Source organism: Cynocephalus volans, chromosome 8, assembly GCF_027409185.1.
Source record: "Cynocephalus volans isolate mCynVol1 chromosome 8, mCynVol1.pri, whole genome shotgun sequence".
NCBI classification, from domain to species: Eukaryota; Metazoa; Chordata; class Mammalia; order Dermoptera; family Cynocephalidae; genus Cynocephalus; species Cynocephalus volans.
This window is the reverse complement of record NC_084467.1, coordinates 105,712,682-105,734,004: the sequence shown is the minus strand read 5'-3', so window position 1 is coordinate 105,734,004 and position 21,323 is coordinate 105,712,682. Positions and strand designations below refer to the sequence as shown.

At 43.8% G+C, this 21,323-nt stretch overlaps 1 protein-coding gene across 1 annotated transcript; it reads right to left on the bottom strand.

Moving 5' to 3' along the window:
- Positions 1-2,464: 2,464 nt before the first annotated feature.
- LOC134384801 (3 beta-hydroxysteroid dehydrogenase/Delta 5-->4-isomerase-like) lies at positions 2,465-9,323 on the bottom strand. Its single transcript, XM_063106564.1, has 3 exons — positions 9,179-9,323; positions 5,484-5,648; positions 2,465-3,276 (listed from the first exon to the last, which is right to left on the bottom strand). The coding sequence occupies exons 1-3, from the start codon at positions 9,321-9,323 to the stop codon at positions 2,465-2,467; spliced, it is 1,122 nt and encodes a 373-aa protein (XP_062962634.1).
- Between the last annotated feature and the right edge of the window lie 12,000 nt (positions 9,324-21,323).

Below are 21,323 nucleotides of genomic sequence, written 5' to 3'. Positions count from 1 at the left end.
CCCTGGTTAAGTCTCCATAGCTGAGTTTGGCACCTGCACTACCCAATCTCCCTTCTGTAACCCCTTCTCACCTGGTGGGCCATCCTCCTCTCTTCCTGTCGCTCTCCTCCCCTCTCCCACCTCCACACCACCCTCTTCTCGCACCACTGCTCAGGCTGTCCCCCTGCCTGGGCTCCCCACCCCACCCCCCCACCCGTCTACCCAAGTCCCAGGACTCCTTCAAGGCCTAGTGCAAGTCCCACCTGCTCCGTGAAGCTTTTCGCGGTAACGTCAGCTCAGCTCCATTCTCTGTACCTGTAGATACATAGCACTCAACCCCGTGACCGAGCACTTACGCGTGCTTTCATTCACTCCCTTCCACGTGCTTTGCAGAGTCACCAGGTGAGAGGGAAGAGACGGGAAGGGCCGGGCTCCTTCTTCCCTCCGAGCCTTTGCTGCCCCCGTGCGGTGCATCGCGTGCGGTGCACCCGGGTTTGGGTGCAGGAGCTCGGGCCTCCTGGCACCGGAGTCCTGCGCCCACGGTTACGCTGGGGTGGCGACTTTGCTGGTCAAAGCCTTCGAGGCGTTTGTGCTTATTCAGTTGCGACCTCCAGCGAATCCGATCCCCTCTTCTCTTTCTCCGTTCGCCCCTCGCTACCCCTTGGACACAATGCTCCTTCCCTTCCCTGTGAGCGTGTCTCCGGTGGGTCCACAGGTGTGGGATTTCACTGGGCTGAAAACGTGGCCGAAGGGCTCTCGTCCCGAACTCCACCACCGCCCTCTCCCTCCCATGCTATTGGCACAAACATTCGGGAGCTGTGCACGCCTGACCAGAGCGGGACAGGCGCTGGCTCTCGGGTTCGCGCCGCGGAGGGGGGCAGCTGGCGTCCCCTTCTCACGTGACCCCTCGAACGGTGCCATCTGTTCCCCGGGGACTCGACGGCGGAGGGAACCTGCTCCTCTGGGCCGGCGTGTGTCCCCTCCTTCAGAGTCAGCGCTTAAACTCTCTGCTTTGCGGTCCCCAAATTGGACTAATGAATGAGCTGTAAATTCCGCGGCTGAGGAGGAGGCGGTGCTGGAGGGGGCGTGACTCTTGTCCCTACGTGAGGACGGCAGGGCCACCCCGGGTCTCGGGAGGCGGCTCCCCCGTCGCACTGCGGCCCCCACAGCCACCTCCCGCCTGCTGCGGGGGGCCATCGTCCCTGGGGACGCTGATGGGGTTTGACGGTTGATTGTCCGGTCGCTTAGTGACTGTGCCATCCTGAGGTCCCCAGCGTGTCGTGATTGGCCCCCTCTCCTCGGTGAGAGGGAGAAGGCTGAGAGGGCCCGAGGAGAGGAGACCTGGAGGGCAAGGAAAGAAGGGAAGAGGCTGAGGAGGTCGAGGCGTACGGGAGGAGAGGATGCCATTTAAGGGAGAGGGGGCGGAGGAGGAAGGAAGGCCCAGGAGTGGAGTCCGAGGTGGCATAGCGCACTTCTGCTTTTTAGGCTGAGTAGGAGGTAAATGGGGGGGGGGGGGGTAATTCACACCTGTCCCCTTTACTTTCCCAGGAACCCATGGTGTGGCTTCATTGTGTCATCTGAAAGGCTGAAATGCGCGGTATGAATTATGTACCAGAACGGCCAGCACATCTCTCCAGGTGTGTTCTAGAGACCTTCAGGGAAACTGGCATTGGAGGTGGAGGTTGGATCCATCTTTGTTCCTCCCTGCCCTGCCCAGGGCCAGATGGTAGGTAAGGTACACAAACCCTCCCAGATGCCCCTCAGGGATTCTCCTGGGTTCCGAAGTCTCCTGCACAGGACTGGGCATGAAGGAGGCAGCCCAAGGGGGCTGGGGCTTTTAAGTTTGTCTTCCTGGTGGACTGACCTAGCCACTTCCAGCTAGTGTGACTGTGAACAAATTTCTTCATCAAAAGTGGGAATAGTAATCCAAACTCACAGTTTCTGGTGAGGTGATAGGGTCAACCTCTTGTATATGTCTGAGACATAGTAGGTGCTTAGTCAATCTTAGTTCCCACCTTCCCTCCCTGACTACCACTCTGCCCACCCCAGTTCCATGCTACTTTTCTAAATTGGAGATGGTGATACCTGGTGATAAAAGAGAAAGGAGGAAAGTACATATTAATGAACATAAACCACACCTCTCTCTAGATTAGGCATTAAAACATTTATTGTTCTTTCACTAAGCTGTCTGAAGGAATAAGAATTTTTAAAAGAAAAGAAATGCTTTAGCATTTAAGAGAAGAAATGGTACTAATAGGCAAAACTCTAAGTAAAAAGAAGCCCTTGAATAGTTCAGAACCAGCAACTGAGATGTTGGTAACGGCAGCTGAAGCAATTCCACTTGTCTGTCCTCTGGTGGATGCTTAGGGCAGAAAGCTTCTGGCTGGGCCAGTGACTGGGAAGGTTTCTGGTGACATGAGGAAGACAATAACTTAGCAATAACAAAATGGTGTAAAAGGGAGGCAGTAGGACCTGTCACCTTGGATTACTGAGTCTTTGTTTTCAGGGTCTCCTTGTGCTGCTCCACCAGGGAACCAATCCACTCCGTGGTTTTCTGCTTGGCTTCCTCCCAGCTGAAGAGTGGCTCGTATCCCAGATCTCGCTGAGCTTTCTTGTAGGTGAAGGTGAACACACTATTTGACAATGTCACTAAGTGGCGGTTGAAAGGGGGTTGATATTTGTAAATTGGACTCAGCAGGAAGCTCACTATTTCCAGCAGGAAGGCAATCCAATACTTCAGAGATAAAGGGAGGCTCATTCTGGAATCAAGGCTAAGGCCCCATTCTCTGCTCAGAGTGTAATTCAAGTTATCATAGCTTTGGTGAGGTGTGTCATCTGAGATGTAGTAGAACTGTCCTTGGACGCTTGGGGCCTTCTTGGGATCCCGCAGGGCCCTCAAGGTTAGTATGTGGGCCCAGGCTACGTTGCCAACATACACTGGATTGGCGATGGAGAGCTTGCCAGTGTCTTCCAGGATCCCGTTGTTCTTCAGAGCCTTATTCATAATGTCAAAAAGGAATGGGCTTCCTTCCCCATAGATATACATGGGCCTTAAGGCACAAGTGTACAAGGTGCCACCATTTTTAAGAGTCCACCCATTAGCTGCCAGCACAGCCTTCTCAGCAAGCTTCTTGCTGTATGGGTATGGAAAATTCCATGTATTTTCGTGATGCTGTTCTTCGTGGCCATTCTGGATGATTTCCTTGTAGGAGTTGGGCCCAGCTACCTCTATGGAGCTGGTATGAATGAAGATTGGCACACTAGCTTGGACACAGGCCTCCAGCAGGAGCTTTGTACCTGCCCACAGGGAACATGCTGTCAGTGTCAGGAAATAACCAAAGGGCTAACCAAGTCCACAGATTCATGTCCACTCCCCACCCCCAACCCCCAAGTGAGGTGGTTATCACACATTCAGAGTGCGTTCTTCCATGTCTCTGACTGAGATCTGGCCATGCTGCAGCCATAGGAAAAATGCACAAATGTAAAGAGACTGACATTTGGGTTCTGGAGAGCAAGAATTTCTAGGCTTTTGGGTTTCATGGAAGTGTGTGTGTGTGTGTGTGTGTGTACTTTAATTTTGGAAAAGAACATAAGATTGCCACTTGAAATTTTGTCAATTAAGGACATTAAAAAATTACCATTTTTTATCCCTACCATTTCGTTAAAGACAAATCATTTTAAATCCAAAAAATCAGGAGGCCGTACTCTCAGAATATGGACAATCCTAGTTCTTAGCCAAAAAAGGACAGATGAGGATTCACATCACACATGCATACACACAGTTATATATAGGCAATATACACTCTTAAACGTACATTAAATTGCTTGTATTTTTCTCCTTTTGTTGAGGACCAGTAAAAGATTTGCCTCAAGGACTATTCTTTGAGTCACTTAACAAAGAGTTAGTGAGTTGTGGGGACATGCTGGAGACCCACACTCTGTTGCTGATTAAGTGTTCTCTGCGAAGGTCAATGTGACTCCGTTTACCCAGTTATGAAAAGTAGGGGTGATAAACCACCTTCTACTTAGCCTTCTGGAGCCCTGCACTGGCCTTTTGTGTTGCACCTGGTGGAGAACTGGAGAGAGAAGAGTGCGCCCTCTGCTGGGAGTACCTGTAGTGGGAGGATTTTGTGGAATCCTTTAGCCATGTGGAATTGAAGCTCACAGAGGTAATCCAGAGCACCTTCCCTTGAAGAAGGAAGGAATTTCCTGTGAAAAGGATCATTTTTATGTATGGATGGATGTATGGATGTTTTTTTTTTTTGCCCCTTTTGAACCTCTTTGTGCAATTTGATTTTCCAGAGGGACATCTTTTTTCTTTTTTTTAAATTAAATCTAATTGGCAAGGAAAAATTTGGGGTTCATATACCTGCAGGGAGGAGGTGACCATCATTGTGGAATCTCTTCCAAACCTGGGAGTGGTAATGGTTTCAGTAAACTGATGCCTCTCACACCACTCCTTTCATGTCCCGTCCCCCATTGCTGGGAGCTATGGAGAGTAGGAATTATGAGAGAGCGTCTAAAAACTAAAAACGGGCTACTCTTAGCACCCTCCTTGCAGTGTGCAGGTAGTTAGGAGTGTGGCTAAGAAGAAACTGGAAAGAAGAGATGGTGCTGGAGACCCAAAAGCAGTTAGTTGCTTTAGAAGGGGAGTCTGAGAAGAATAAATTTGGAGGGCCCAGCATGGAGGGCAGATGGGCGGGAGGGCTGGGCTTGTGGTACTAGAGAGACTGGCCTCCAGGGATCAGAGGGATGGTGTCGAAGTTCCTTAGGCTGATGTGTCTAGATTTAAAGTAGATTGGAAAGCCACAATTCAGAAGGAGCCACTAAGTATTTAAGGGATGAGGATCTAATGAGGATGTACTTTGGGCACTTGTCTAGGAACTACTATTTAATAGTAGACCCAGCGGTGAGCCGAAGAGATGGTATTATCGATCATGGGAAACTATTTTTAACTAAGAAAATTTTGTGGGAAGGAAAGTGCTGGATAATTCTGTCTTGGCAGACCTCTGTGAACCAGCTTTGTTAGTTCTCTAGAGAGGAATCCTCCTTTGAGATGGGCGGAGGGCTCTGAGTGTTCTCTTCAGCCCACACACGAGGGCTAAAGTGATGACTGAGGAAGCACCTGTAAGGTGTGGTCTGGCCCAGGGCAGGCAGGGGTGGCTGGATAGCAAGAGTGTGAAGTCAGAGTTTAGTTGACTTTTAGTTGGAGCAGCAGTAGAAAGAGCTTTTATGGCCTTTAGAATCCCACATGTGTGAGTTTAAATTCAAGTTCTCCTACTTACCACCTGTGGGGCCTTGGACAAGTTACTTGCCCTTTCTCAGCCCTAGTTTCCCATTTGAAAACCCAAGGATAGCAGCATTGAGCTCTTTCAGTTGGCAGCAATAAGCAAAGGCACTCTGCACACAGTGCAGCAGGTGGTCAGTGCTGAGCTTCTTTTCCTTTCCTTATCCTGTTTTTCAATCCTTTTCCCACCTTGCTCCATCTCCCCGGGCTACTATACCTTTCACATTCACATTTATGATGGCCTCGCTGTAAGTGATATCTGTGACATTGATGATGGAGGCCGTGTGGATGACGACCGAGATGCCCTGGCAAGCTCTCTTCAGGCACTGCTCATCCAGGATGTCTCCTTCCAGCACTGTCAGCTTGGTCTTGTTCTGGAGCTCTGCATGAACAGAAGGAAGGCCTTAGAAGGCTTTCTGGATCTGGCTGGGAAGTTTCCTGATAAAAGTGACATTTATCTAGGTCTTCAAGGACAGTTAGAATGGGGGAGCACATTCCAAGGAAGAAACAAGCAAACAAAAGCACAGAAATCAGAACGTGTAGCATTTATTGAGAAAGAGCAAATGTCTGTTTCCATCCCATCTCATTCCAGAAGAGGAATTTGAGCAGTGAGCTATCAGGTGTACCTGGAACATAACAATTGTTAAAGAGAATTATGGGAAGTTCATAAAATTCATTAGGGAGAGAAGGGTGATTGTGGAGCACTGGATATAAGAGAAGGGGTTTGGTTCTGTAGGGAAAGAGGAACCATGTGGATTTGGAATAAGAAGAAAAACAGAAGCAGAGTTGTGGTGTAGGAAGCTAACCTTGGCCTCTGGATATAAAATGGACTGGTATGGGGGATATGAGGGAAAGCAAGGCATTCAAGAGATTAATCAGAATGTCTGTGCCAAAGTTCAGATGAGGAGGACCAGAACCAGGGTTCCAGCAGTGGGAGTAGAGGACAGACGCACAAGGTTTGAATTTCAGGCCTTCTCTTTAACAGGTCCTGGTACTTGCTGGATCTGAGATGAGAGGAAGAGGAGGAGGGTCAAAGTCATCCCTCGTATTTCCTATTTGGGTGATGAGCTGGCGAGTGGAGACATTAGCAAGGAATTTAGGATGGGCTCAAATGATGGATTTAGTTGAAAAAACTCTTATCAGAGATCAGATATTATCAAAAGCAGATATCATGCTGAAAATGAGTCAACCACCAAGAGACGAACATTCCAGCCATCTAGCCAGGGAAAGTGGATACAGCATCTATGTCTTCAGGGGTCTCTGAAATCCACAGCAAGTGACACTGCCAATAATGCTGTCACCTCAAATTAGCCCACGAAATAAACATAGTGCTACATACAGTTTAGATAAATACCTTGCACTCGTCTGTGCTTTCTAATTGCACACAGCTTTCACAGTTTGCTTATTTCCTTTCACAGTTATCTCATGAAATAGTTATTCCAATTCCCACTTTTTTTTTTTTTTTTTTTAAAGATGACCAGTAAGGGGATCTTAACCCTTGACTTGGTGTTGTCAGCACCACGCTCACCCAGTGAGCAAACCGGCCATCCCTATATGGGATCTGAACCCGGGGCCTCGGTGTTATCAGCACCACATTCTCCTGAGTGAGCCACGGGCCGGTCCCCAATTCCCACTTTATAAGTGAGGAAACTGAAGCTCAGAGAGGTTAAGGGATAGATCTAAAGTCACTGTTCTAGGGAAGGCTCGAACTTGTACACCTGCCTCCAAGCCTGTTCCCTTTCCCTTACACCCCAAGTACAGGGCTGGCTGCTTGAAATCAACCTTTCTGAGACAGAGTAACTGAAATGAAATTGGCAATGAAGGCCAAAGAATAGTGAGAGAAAAATTCAGGGCTGGAGAAATTCCTTCATGGGGTATAAGCAGAACCATTTGCTCTCCTTAAGCCTCTGCCAAGTTTTGTCTACCTCCATTGTCAGACAACTCCAGGAAGGCCCCGAAGTGGGGGGAAGACAGAGAAGAGGCTGCTAGAAAGGAGGTGGGTAACAGCTTGAGAGTGGAATTTTCTCTCATTGTGTCCCCTGCCCCCACTTCTCTTTTGCTGCTGACCTCAGACAGATTGGCCCAAAGGTGTCTCTATGTCAAAGCGGGAGAATTCCAAAGCCAGGAGAGAAAAGGACTCTTACCCCATTAGCTCACAGGGACCCAGACAGACCACGAGAGGGCGCTTTGTATATTTGGGTGATGAAGCCCTAGCTCTCCTTGTCCAAGGCACTGTGATTTGGCAAGTGTTTTATGCAGACTGAATATACAGTTGCTTTTATGGTGAGAGCTGGGTCAGAGGAAAGCCCAGAGAGAAGCTACCAGACAAAGCATTAATTAAGAGTGTAGACGCTGCCGCTAGGCTGCCTGGCTTCAAATCCAGCTTTGCCGTGTTCTAGCTGTGGGACCTTGGACAAGTGAATTAACCTCTCTGTTCCCGTCTCCTTATCTGTAAAAAGGAGGATAATAATATTACCTATCTCATAGGGTTGTTGTGAGGAGCAAATTAATGGACACATGTACAACATTTAGCACAGTGCCTGGCACAGAAAGAGCACTGTAAGGATCCCTGTTATCATCTTTATGTGGGCCCTGCCTATCCATTACACCCCCTGGATTTTCACCATTGGGGAACTATTCCTCTCGGTTGAGCATTGCCTTTTCTTGGGATCAGATTGCAAATATTGCTGAGACAAAATGTTTTAAAACAGTTAACATTGGTCTTGTGTTCATATTTGATTAGCAAAGACACCAGAAAATTAGAGGGTGGAGGAAATCAGACATTGAAGAAGTCAAAGAAGGGCAATAGGATCATAGAATGATGGGTGGGGCCCTGGAGAGCTGTCGAGAAAGCCTCTGTGTGCAGGGCAGGACCTCGGGCAGCCCAATCTCCCTGAGCCGGGGAGAGGGATAGGGAATTGGTTTGGGGCACCCAGCAGGGCAATGGGAGAGGCTGAAGCCTTCCTTTTCCAAGAGTCAGCCCTAGGGCCGAGTGATGGAGCTCTGCTGCCCATCAATCAGAAGGCCTTGGGCAAGTCACTTTACCTTTCTGGACTTCTGATGTCCTCATTGTCTAGATGGGTGTGACCCTTTCCTACCTTCCTCACAGGGTTGTTTTAAGGATCTGGGGATGAAACAGGTTGAAAAATACACCTATCCAGCTTTTGCATTTGCACCAGGGGCAGCGATTTGGGAAAAGAATAACGAGCAGCTACAGCAAATTCCTCAGTCATTTTCTTTGTGATGATGAGGAACAGAAGCAAATGGCAGAAAAAGAGATGTACAAGGGGTCCAGATGGGGCACGTCAGTCTCACGCTGCCTCTGGCTCTGCACTGTGCGCTTGTGCTTACTCTCTCTAGTGCTCTCTCTCTCTTTCTCTCTCTCACACACACTCACACACACATGCTCAGCTTTACTCTTAATTCCTTTTATGTTGCCTTCACTGAAGCTGCTAAGTGAGCCACATGCAAACACAAACCAAAAACACAAAACCCAGGGCAATTGAGAGAGGTGAGGACCCACTGGTGAGGTCTCCAGGTTAATGGTCTTTTGCAGATGATGCCCAGCAATTGTCAAGTCAAAACACCTCAGAACATTAAAGAGCTGTAGACAAGAGAGAGAACTGAGGTGTGATTTTCTAGATGAGAAAGAAAGAGACTTCACACAGAAGTGGCCGTCCCACGGCCATCCCCTCTAGTTCTGGCTCAGGCAAGCATGCAGTTTCTCCTGACACCCATCTAGTATCTTTTACACTATTCCATCTGTGATTTCCTTTCTGGTGACTTATGGACATGGGAATTTAGCCTTGATTTGGCTACAGCTTTTCTTAATTTGGTAGACAAGGACCCCCCTCCCCACACTCATGCAAGGTTTTAGATGAAGCCACATACGCATGACTCAAGTTCACTTACTAGAAAATTCTTCCCTCACTTTCGGTCTGAAGACCTTGTCCAGGACTCTGATTTCCTGCAGCTCTTTCTCCTCCACCAACAAGTGGACGATCCTCTGACCCAGAAATCCTCCTCCTCCTGTCACAAGGCAGCTCCATCCTGTCATGGTCAATTCAGGGTACCAAGAAACACCAGGAACCAGAAAACACCAGGGAGCAGATCTGATTATAAGGTGACCCTGAAGAGGGCTAAAAAAGAGAGGTGGAATTGTTACAGGCTCACAAATATCCCCTTGGTTCCCACCACTCCATTTTTGCAAAAGTTCCATGTCCTCACCACCACCAGGAGTAGTTGAAAGAAAATGAAAAGCTCTAACCTGTTAGATTGTTAAAAGCCAGACCCAAGAGCCTGAGTGTTGCTCTCCTCAGCCCCAAGGGAGGACTGGGACTTTATATGTGCTGTGGCTTCTGGCTCAGTATTATTACCTTGAACTCTTGCTGCCTACACATTGCTCACTCCTCTTCCAGGATCCCTCCTCCCAAAAGAGTGGTGACCTTTAAGTCATATCTTTCATTCTTCCTAGGCTCAGGAAGACAAAGTCAGCTTCAAGGCCACAGAGTGATAAAGACTCTCAGAGTGATAAAGACTCTCAAGAGTGATAAAGCCTCAACAAGACACCTATGGACTTAAACTAGACTGAGAAATCTCCAAGTGCAATATATATTTTGCCCTTTTGCAGTAAATTCATCTGGAGGAAAAATCCGCTTAAGCCCACCATCTCCTTTCTCAGAGTATCATTTGAAATGCTGCCATCTTGCAAAGTTTAGAAATTCACAGTGACGGCAGCTCCAATGACCGAGTTTTATGTTTAATTTCCCCCTGAAGAGCCCTGGGTTCATGGAAAAGAGCCTCACTGAAGGGAAACCATGTACTGATAACCACCTGGTTCTGTGCCTACATCACAAGTGTGGAGACTCCTGGTTGTGTGCCACAGTGGCTCTGACTGCAGACGTTTGCACTCACCCCGCATTTGGGCTGCAAAACCACTCTCAACAAGTTTCTGAACGGAAGATGCTGTGAATGCTTCTGAAGCCTATGCCCCACAGGTACACAAATGCCACTGCTATAAGCTCCCCAAGACACTGTTTTTTAAAAAATTGAGGTGTAATTTACATGCATTAAAATACTCCGATCTTAGGTGCTAAGTTCAGTGATCCTTGACAGTTAGGTACACCCATGTCAGTATCTCCCTGAAGAGATCTAGACCATTTCCTTCACCCCAGAAAGTTCTTTCCTGCCTCTTCCCAGTCAACTCCCCTATCCCTGCCATCTACCTCAGAGGCAGCTACTTTCTGATTTTTATTCCCATAGATTTCCTATATTCTTTTAATTTTTTCCTAAGATCTCTGTGTTTCTAGATGTGTATTTAAATATACAGTCAACCTAAAATTAAGTTTTGTTCGTAGAGGACAGAAAAATTGACTTGATTTTCTTTATTCTTTGTCCATTTTTCTATTTCATTGGTTTATTAACTGCTTCCATTTATTTATTTTGGGCTTAGTTTATTTTTCTTTTTCAAGGTCCTTATAGTAAAAGCTTAGATAATTGATTTTGCCCCTTTATTCTTCTTGACTACAAGTATTTAAAATAAGCTGTAATTTTTGCTCTAAGCACTGTGTTAGCTACATACAAAATTTTGATGTATTGGGTTTTTATCATCATGCATGTAAAGATATTTTCTTATTTTCCTTGTGATTTCTTCCTTGCCCAAGTGTTATTTGGAAGTATGTTGCTTATTTTCTAAAACTGGAGATTTTCTAGATACCTTATTGTTATTGATTTCTAATCTAATGCTATTTTGGCCAGAGCATATACTGTCTATGCTTTTTATTTTTGGATATTTATTGAGACTTGTTCTATGGCTCAGCGTATGGTCTATCTTGGTGAACATGCTGTGAACACTTGGAAATAATGTTTTCTGCAGTTGTTGGGAGTAATGCTCTACAAACAATTGGATTTGACACTACTCTTGATCTTTCCTTCCCCCTGCATTGTAGACATTGTCCTCTTTCCACTTGGGACCTGACTCCCAGTGCTCCAAGCACACTTGCTTAGGAAAGGTTGACTCTACCCATTGAGCTGTAGCAGCTTGTTCTCTGAACCTATCAACCAGCACTAGCTAAAGGCCCCTGTGAAGTGCTATCTGAGGCCACACAGGTGCATCATACACCTTTGCCTGCTGTAGCATACCTTACAGATCTCTCATCACCTGCAGGACTGGGACACTCATTGTCTCAGCTGGTGGAAGTGCTGGAGGCTGATAGATTTCAGCTAGTATCTGTAGGAATTGCCTGTAGCCAAAGAGCCAATAGAGTAGGAGTTAGGAGTTTCTGGGTGGAACCAATAAATAGAAACCCTAAAGAAAATGAAAAAGAAAACAAAGGGCAAGGCCAATGGGGGCCACAATATGACCTTTCTTTTATTTTTAAATAGCTTTACTGAGGTATAATTTAGATGTCATAACATTCACCTGTTTCAAGTGTACAATTTAATTACCTTTAGTAAAGTTTTGGACTTGTATAACCATCATTACCATCCTGTTTTGGGACATTTCTATCACTCCCCAAAGATCCCCCATTCCCACTAGCTACCACTCCCCAGCTCTAGGCAGCCCTCGCTGACTTCCTGACTACTGATTTGCCTCTTCTGGACATCACGTTAATGGAATCATACAATATGCGTGTTGTACATCTGGCTTCTTTTGCTTGGTGTAATGTACTTCTGAGGTTCATTTATGTTGTAGCATGTATTAGTATTTTATTCTTTTTAAGGGCCAAATACTATTCAATTGTATGGACGTGCCACATTTGTTTATTCATTCAGTGATTGATGGATATTTGGAGTATTTCCAATATGGGGACTATTATGATTAAAACTGCTATGAATACGCACATACAAATTTTTGTGGGGACTTATGTTTTAATTTCTCTTGGGCAGATAGCTGGGAGTGAAATTGCTGGGTCATATGGTGAATTTTGTCTTTAACTTTTTAAGAAACTACCCAATTATTTTCCAAGGTGGCTACACCTCCCATCAGTGATGTACAAGTGTCTCAGTTTTTCTACATCTTTATTTCTTCACAGCCTCCAACTGTTATTACCTGTCTTTTTTATTATTGCCATTCTAGTGGGTTAAGAATTGGTGTCTCATTGTGGTTTTGATTTTGCATTTCCCTGATGACTAATGACATTGAACATCTTTTCATGTGCTTATTGGCCATTCCTACACCTTTTTGGTGAAATGTCTATTCAAATCTTTTCCCATTTCAAAATGGGCTATTTATCTTCTTATTGTTGATTTGTCAGAATATTTTATATTCTGGATACAAGTCCTTTATCAGATATATGATTCAAAAGTATTTTTTTCCTAGCCTGTTGTTGTGTGTTGTTTTAAATATGGGCTATTCCCTTTGTTAATCTTTAGCACCTAGCACAGAGTAGATGTTCAAAAACTGTTAAATATTTGACTAAATAAAGTGCCTATATCTCATACATCTTTATATCACCATAAGAATTAGCACAATGTATGACACATATTAGGAGCTTAATAAATATTTGTTAAATGAACGAATAAAAGGATGGCAGACTGGGTGAACAATCAAGGACTCTAGAGGTCTCAATGCTTTTGAAAACCTTATGGACTCAGTCATAAGATGATATAGAAGAGCACAGTGGCCCTAGAAATGGAGGTATTGGAAGATTTCCTATACTAATGGTAGGCTGGATCTGTTGCACGGGCCAATGCAGTTTGCCAAGGAGCAGCAATTTCCTTTCACAAAAAAGATGGATATGAATAGATTCCCAGGTATTTGAAGTGTGCTTGAAGAACCAGTAGTCATATGTAAAGAAGAATTAACTGTACCCTCTACCATACAGAGAGGGCTAGGGCCACAGCTTTTTGCTTCTATGAGCACAACTTGGCTGTCTTTTCCTTGGGAATGAGGATGAAGAAGACGATAACTCTAGCGATCTCTTTCCCATCTCCCACCTGTTACTCTGCCTGATGCCATTCTAGCATGTGCTCGAGAGGCTCATAATGATAGTATAGTAACCAGCCTGTCAGGTGGTTTCAATGATCTCTACCCTCTGGTATTTAAACCTTGTGTAATCCCCTCCCCTTGAGTGTGGGCTGAACCTAGTAACTTGCTCCTAACAGCACGAGTGATGGAATGTCACTTCCATGATTAGGTTAGAAAAGATTATGACTTCCATCTTGCTAGCAGCCTCCCTCTCTCTCATTGGCTTTGAAGAAGGGAGCTGCCATGTTGGAGAGGACAATATAGCAAGGAACTGAGGACAGCCTCTAACCAACAGTCAGTGAGGAAATGAGGCTCTCAGTCCAAGGGCCTTCGAGGAACTGAATCTTCCAGCAACCATGTAAGGGCGCTTGGAAGCAGATTTTCCCCTCGTTCAGCCTTCAGATGAGATCTCACCCTTGGGTATTACCTTGATTGCTGCTTCATGAGAGACCCTAAAGCAGAGGACCAGAGAAGCCGTGCCTGGATTTCTGGCACTCAGAGATTATGAGTTAACAAATATGTGTTGTTTTAAGTTGCTAAGTTTTGGCCAATTTGTTACACAGCTGTAGAAAACTAATAAAGGTGGGCTCTCAAGGAGTGGTGGAATATTGATCTGGCGACTGAGCACAAGTAGAGCCTAGCATCACGAAAAGGTCACTGTAAAGCCACAGTCATGTACCCTCTCTCTGGGACATTTGAAGTGAATCCAGAGGGGCACTGAGTCAGGAGAGATCTGGGTTCAAGTCTTCATTCTGTTACTAACTCGCGATATGGCCTTCAGTATGTCATTGAACCCCTTTAGGTCTCAGATCTTTCACCTAAAATATGAAGGAATTGAAGAAAGGAAAATATGAAGAAAGGTTTAGAGCTCTGGCAATTCCAGAGAATTCAGTAGAAAAATGAACTCAAAGTAAATTGTGAGAGGTCTCTGTAGGGATTAACTTTTGGAATAATGTTGATAGTTAAACACTAATTTCAGCTATTGTTCTGCTTCATAACTTAGGATGTCAGTCAGAACCCATGAATATACTTGGTGAAAAGATTGATCATAAGCTTTCTCAGAGAAGAATTCATGTCTTATTTATCTTTGTATCTCCCCAAACACTTGGCACATAGAGGTTTAGTGGATATTTGTTGGATAAATTAATAAATGAATGATGAAGAAATGAATGCCAAATACCATGTTCATGCCTCTATGAGGATTTTAGTCTGTTTTGTGCTGCTACAACAGAATACCACAAACTGGGTAATTTATAATGAACAGAAATTTATTGGTTCACTGTTCTGGCAGCTGAGAAGTTCAAGATGAAGGGGCTGCATCTGTCAAGGGTCTTCTTGCTGCTTCATCCCACGGCGGCAGGGCAAAGAGAGGGTGAGGGAGAGAGCAAGAGGGGACCAAATTGATCCTTTTATAAGAAACTCACTCCCACGATAATGGCATTAATCCGTTCTTGAGGACAGAGCCCTCGTGGACTAATCACCTCTCTTTAGGCCCCACCTCTCAACATCATTACATTGGGAATCAAGTTTTCGATACATGCTTTTTGGGAGACACATTCAGACCATAGCGATAGGCAAGGTCTAAATCTCCTAGAGAGGAAGTATAAAGCACACTCAAATTCCTCCCCTTCAATAAAACTAGGGTGTCTTGCTGCATTGTTGCTGCAAACATGGTATGTGGCTAGGGATGGTGGGACTCAGTTAGAGCAGGATTAATGGCTTTATCTAGTGTCAACATATGGAGGGTGCAGATTTATTCAGTCGTGATGCAAGTGATGTTATTATCATTGATCATGCCTCTGTAGCAGAAGCCTTGGGAATACATTCCTTTTGTAGCAACAAAGCACTCTTATCTGTATTTCAAAGGTTTGAGTCAGAACTGACTCATCGAGGCCTTAGAAATGTTGAACTTAACTCTTGTGAAAAATGTTCTTTGTTGACTTAATGTACTGAAGACTTTGTGTTTGTACGATTCTAGCCTTCAATCATCTTAAAGTGCTCATATTTTCTCTTATCTCTGTGCTACATTTTCTCAAAACAATGGTTGCTTTATCTCCAGCATCACCACATTTCTTTCTCCCCAATGGGGATATTTTTTAATCCCTGTTTACTCAGCCATCAAGATGTGTCTGTTAGGCTGAGGTGAGAGAGGAGGTGACAGGAAATATAAAGGGGCAGGACTGGGTCTCCATGACATCTTACTCAATTTAACCCAACTCTCCTGATTCTTCTTTTATATCTGTACTGTGAGAGGACCCTGGGGTTCCATCCAACCTAGCCCCATGTCAACCTGATCAGAAGGAATATAAGGCTAATTTTTTTTTTTAATGACCCTTGGGCTTTTGAGTAGAAGTAGAATCTCTGGGTTTACACTATTGAATTCTTCCTGCCCAGGAACACCCGGGTCTCTGGAGATGAAGGGAACTCTGGACAGTGGAAGACCTGGGGACCTCACAATTCATAATGAGGCACACAAGGAGAAAGCTGTGTGGTGATGGAGGCAGAGATTGGAGCCATGTGTCTATAAGCCAAGGAATGCAAAAGATTCCTGGCAACCCTCAGAAGCTACAAACAGACAGGAAGTGATTCTTCCCTGGAACCTGGAGAGAAAACCCGGCCCTGACAACACTTTGAGTTCGGACTTCTAGCCTCCAGAACTGTGAGAACAAATTTCTGTTGTTTTCAGCCCAAAACAAACTAACTAAAAACCATTCATAGTGGGCTGATTTTGTAGCAGGACCTGTGCTAAGGACGAGGGGCACGAAGGTGAATGAGACACAGCCTTTTCCCTGGAAGAACTAATGTTCTAGAATGAAAAACAGACACGAATGAACTTCAATATGAGCCACTGTGGGCTGAGACTGACAGCTGGGGCCGTCTACCCCTGGGTCTTGGTCAAGACTGGGATTGTAGTTAGGGATTTGGTGCAGTACAAGTTGGTAAGTGAAATTGGTTCTCATCTTCATTCTCAACTTTTTTTAAAAAAAAAAAAAAAAAAAAGATGACCGGTAAGGGGATCTCAACCCTTGGCTTGGTGCTGTCAGCACCACGCTCAGCCAGTGAGTGAACCAGCCATCCCTATATGGGATCCGAACCCGTGGCCTTGGTGTTATCAGCACTGCACTCTCCTGAGTGAGCCACGGAGCGGCCCCCATTCTCAACTTTTCTTCTTCCCACCCAACTTCAAAAAAAGTTTTACAAACACATTCTACGTAAAGCATATATTATTTACTTTTTTCTTTGAACAGCATTATTGGCAAATAATTTACATACCATATGATTCGTACACTTGAAGCGTACAATCCAAGAGATTTTAGTATATCCACAGAGTTGTGAAATTATCACCACCATATAATTTTAGAGTATTTCCTCATCCCACAGAGAATCTTCACACCATTAGCATTCATTACCCATTTCCCACCTTCACCCCTAGCCCTAAGCAACTATAATCTACTTTCCCTGCAGATTTGACTGTTCTGGACATTTCAGATAAATGGATTCATGCCATATTTGATCTTTTTTGGCTTCCTTCTTTCACTTAGTAGAATGTTTTTAAGGTTTGTCTAGTTTATAGTGTGTTTGAGTACTCCATCCCTTTTATTGTGAATAGTTTATAATCTAGAGAAAAGTACAAAGAAGAAAAGTAAAAAATTATACCACATCAAGCCATTGTTAAAATGTTGATTGTGTTTCCTTCTCAGCTCTTTGTTTATGTGATTTTGAGTGCTTGCATGTGTATGTGCATATGTGTTTGTGTGTATATTGCATTGAAGTAATGGCAGATATAGTTTTATATCCTATTTTGGTTCTTTAGCCATATTTAAGAGTATTTTCCTATGCCGTTAATTTTCTTTGAAAACATTATGTCCATATGCTATTCCATCATATGCATGTACTTATAAGTCATTTCACTATTTCCTTGTTATTGTATATTTAAGTGATTTCTCTTTTTTTTTTTACTATTATAAATAATCTTGAGTTCAACCTCACAAGCAATCAAAATAGAACAAATAAAAATAACAGTGTGCTATCACTTTATGCCAAACTATTGGCTCTTGGAACTCCTTTATTTATTTATTTATTTATTTATTTTTTAACAAAAAGGTAGATTGTCATATCCCCCAGCCAGCTGCTTTCTCTTCTTGAAGATTTCTCATGCCCTGCAAAGTTCATTAGCCCTTTACTGAACCCAGTTTGAAAACCACAGCTAGTCTGGCAAATATTAGAATAACTGAAGTTGCCATGTGTTGGCAAAGACGTGGGGAGACGGGCACGCTACTTATGGAAGTGGAAGTTCATGCAAATTTCTGGTGAGTATCTGACAAGCTATTTTAAACGTTCATACACTTGACCCAGCAAGTCCACTCTGGAAATTTATTTTAAGGAATGATCAGTTAGGATCAGATCAAGAGGTCATATGGAACCTCTCCCTGCACATAGGATGCTCTACAGATGAGCCCTTTATATTTCCTATTGATTTAGACATTTACTATTTGTCGGGTGCTCTACATATATTATCTCATTTAATTTTTACGATAGACTTTATTTTTTTAGAACAGTTTTAGGTTCACAGAAAAATTGATCAGAAAGTACGCAGAGTCCCTGTATGTCCCCTAACCCCATACTTGCACAGCTTTGCCCATTATCAGGAGCCTGTCAGAGTGGTGCGTTTGTTACAACTGATGGACCTACATTGACATGTCATTATCATCTAAAGTCCACAGTTCACCTTAGGATGCACTTTTTGTATTGTAAATTCTATGGGTTTTGAAAAATGTATGATAGCATGTGTTCACCATTATAGTATCATACAGAATATTTCCACTGCCCTAAAAATCCCCTGTGCTCCACCTATTCATGCCTCCCTTCTCCCTAACCCTGGCCACCTCTGCTCTTTCTACATTCTCTGTGGTTTTGCCTTTTCCAGAATGTCATAGGGTTGGAATCATATAGCATCTAGATTTTTTCAGATTGGCTTCTTTCACTTAGTAATATACATTTAAGGTTCTTCCATATCTTTTCATGGTTTGATAGCTCTTTTTTTTTTTTTTAGTGTGGGATAACATTCCTTGTCTGGATAGACCACAGTTTATTTATCCTTTCACCTATTGCAAGACCCCTTGACTGCTTCCAAGTTTTGGCAATTATGAATGAAGATGTTATAAAGATTTGTGTGCAGGTTTTTGTGTGGACATGAGTTTTCACCTTATTCGGGTAAATAGCATGGAGCATGAATGCTGGATCATATGTGTGTAAGAGTATGTTTAGTTTTATAAGAAACTGCCGAACCATCTTCTAAAGTGGCTGTACCATTTTGCATTTCCACCAGCAGTATTGGTGTCGTCAGTGTTTTAAGTTTTTGTCATTCTTTTTTTTTTTTTTTTAAAGATGACCAGTAAGGGGATCTTAACCCTTGACTGGGTGTTGTCAGCACCACGCTCTCCCAAGTGAGCCAACCGACCATCCCTATATAGGGATCCGAACCGGTGGCCTTGGTGTTATCAGCACCACATTCTTCCAAGTGAGCCACTGGCCAGCCCAAGTGTTTGTCATTCTAGTACATGTGAAATGGTATCTCTTTGTTGTTTTAGTTTGCAATTCCATAATTGAACATCTTTTCGTATGCTTATCTGCTATCTGTATATCTTTGATGAAGTGTCTGATTAGGTTTTCTGCCTATCTTTATAGCAGGATGCATTCCAATGAAGGATGTTTTTAGGGGTTAAGAGATTCCTTTTGAGATTTAAAATGCATCTCTTCAGGCCACTGTGGATATTCCTTTTTCCATGCTTCTGGGTAATGGAGAAGAGCCTTTTTGCATTACCTTTAATAATATTCTCACTTGTTTCCCTTAGAATTTTGGATCTAGCCCTCTGAACTCAGAAGGAAAAGCAGCTTAAAAAATAACACACACATGTGTCCAGGACCAAAAAAGAGCACAGTTATCACCAAGGTAGAGGTTATACAGGGAGAGTTTATTCTGTATCCTCTGGTAAAGTCAGGTAACTTCCTTGCCTGTCTACCAAGTTGCTTTAATACTCCATTCATCATGACTGGTTTCACTCTTACCCCAAACCAACTTGGAATGACTAAACTGAGTCCTCAGCTGGTGAGTTCAGAGCTGAAGGGATGACCTTGCTATCATGACTGCTTTGAAGTCCCTATAACAAGTAGTTATTACAGGGAAACTTGGGAGAAGTTTACAATATATATACTAGCCAGCATGAAAGCATGAAAAAATTTTTGATTCATAGGATTGTGGTAGGGTGGTTGGAGGAGTGGATATTATTCTACCGATGTTCTCTCTGCTTTCAAACCTTATCTTCAAGGCTGTTTATTCTTTTTCACAATTTGAACAATTTGGCACCGAGATGTTCTCATCTTATTTCTGATGTGAGAATAATGAGACCAAAGTTATGGACTTGATACAAATGGAAGGAGGCTGAGACAAGTGGTATCTGAGACATAGTTTTATGACACAGAAGTGAAATTCCAGAGAGTGAAGTTCTAGAAAGTGCCCCTAGCTCCACTGTATGTGATGCTGCTTCCTGATGGGTGACAGGGGTATGAGGGCTGGGGAACAGGCCAGAGAAGAGCAAGGTCCATCCAGGTATGGTCAGATGTTATATGAAGTGGCTGGCAGTGACGTTTTCTCAGGAGTCTACCCAATGCCTGAGTCCATGCTCTTGGGGAACCTGGGTAACAGAAGATTTCTCAGACTTTAATCTCTGCAATTAGTTCATCTCTTTAGTACTTTTTTGAGAAAGTCTACATATATCTGGTAAAACTATCCAATATAACCAAAATAAAGGTATCTCCTTTCTCATTTATTGGTGAAGGACTGAGATAGTCAATTTTAGTTTGTTTCCAGAGTCCCTGAATATCTTGTCTCAAAACTCTCTTTTTACTACTTTTCTTGGAGGTCAGTACTCTGCACAGAATGGACATTAGTCAATAGGCAGCATCCTAGGTCATGACCATGAATATTTTAGGCTTTTATTTGCTCCTCTGTTCTTTGATATCTCCGGCCTGGGTTCTGTGAATCAAAGTAAAAAAAAATTCCCAAAGTTCCTTGCAGCAGTGCATGAGTTAGGCTACACCAAGGTCACCCTAGCCCAGTATTCCTTTTTGTTCTTATGAAGTTGTATAGTCTGAATGTGTCCCCCCAAATTAATATGTTGAAACTTAATTTCCAATGTGATAGTACTAAGAAGGGGCCTTTAAGAGGTGACTAAGTCATGGGATTAGTGACCTTATAACAGGGGTCAAGGGAACTAGCTGGCTCCTTTTGTCCCTTCCGCCATGTGAGGACACAGTGTTGGTCCCTCCTAGATTGCAAAAATAAGGTGCCATTTTGGAAGCAGAGACTGCGCTCTCATCAGACAATGAACCTACAGGCACTTTGATTGTGGACTTCCTAGCCACCAGAACTGGGAGAAGTAAATTTCTGTTGTTTATAAATTATCGAGTCTCAGATATTTTGTTATAGCAACATGAACAGACTAAGACATGAGGCTTCCATCTTTTTCAAGGCTCATGTTGCCACTCCTGTCCCACAATGAAACTGTGCCTGCTGTGACAGCCAGACAGCTGCCCCCGACATGCCACTTTCTATGTCCCTAAACTTGCAACACAAGCACCTCATCTTTGCTGCCAAATTAAAGACCCCTCCTTGGCCTCGAACCAACTATCCATCAATGCAGGAGACAATTTGGGACCTCAATAAAAAGTTGGGGTCTAACACTGGGATCACGGTCAATTTCCTTTTTCCTTTTACCAACCCATTAGCAGTGACATCTAACTTGGCCTCCTGAGCCCCTTTTCAAAGACCACAATTCTATAAAGTATCCACTACTTTCCTAGGTATCCTAACTTATACTAGTTTTCCTTTCTTTTCCTTTCATCTGATTGGTTTCTCCTGCACTGTTTGATAGATAATGTGATTTTTATTGGAGAATATTTTATATATATTCATGTGTTACTTAATGACAGGATGCATCATTAGGTGATTTTGTTGTGCAAACATCATAGAATGTACTTATACAAACCTAGCTGGTATAGCCTACTGCACACCAAGGTTATATGGTA

What these genes read in the sequence shown, in the direction of transcription:
- LOC134384801 (XM_063106564.1), bottom strand. Translation starts at nt 9,323, where the DNA reads ATGACAGGATGGAGCTGCCTTGTGACAGGAGGAGGAGGATTTCTGGGT. An exon ending in AGTGAGGGAAGAATTTTCTA is followed by an intron (nt 5,649 to 9,178) that starts GTAAGTGAACTT and finishes CTGTTCATGCAG; the next exon opens with AGCTCCAGAACAAGACCAAG. An exon ending in CATAAATGTGAATGTGAAAG is followed by an intron (nt 3,277 to 5,483) that starts GTATAGTAGCCC and finishes CCCTGTGGGCAG; the next exon opens with GTACAAAGCTCCTGCTGGAG.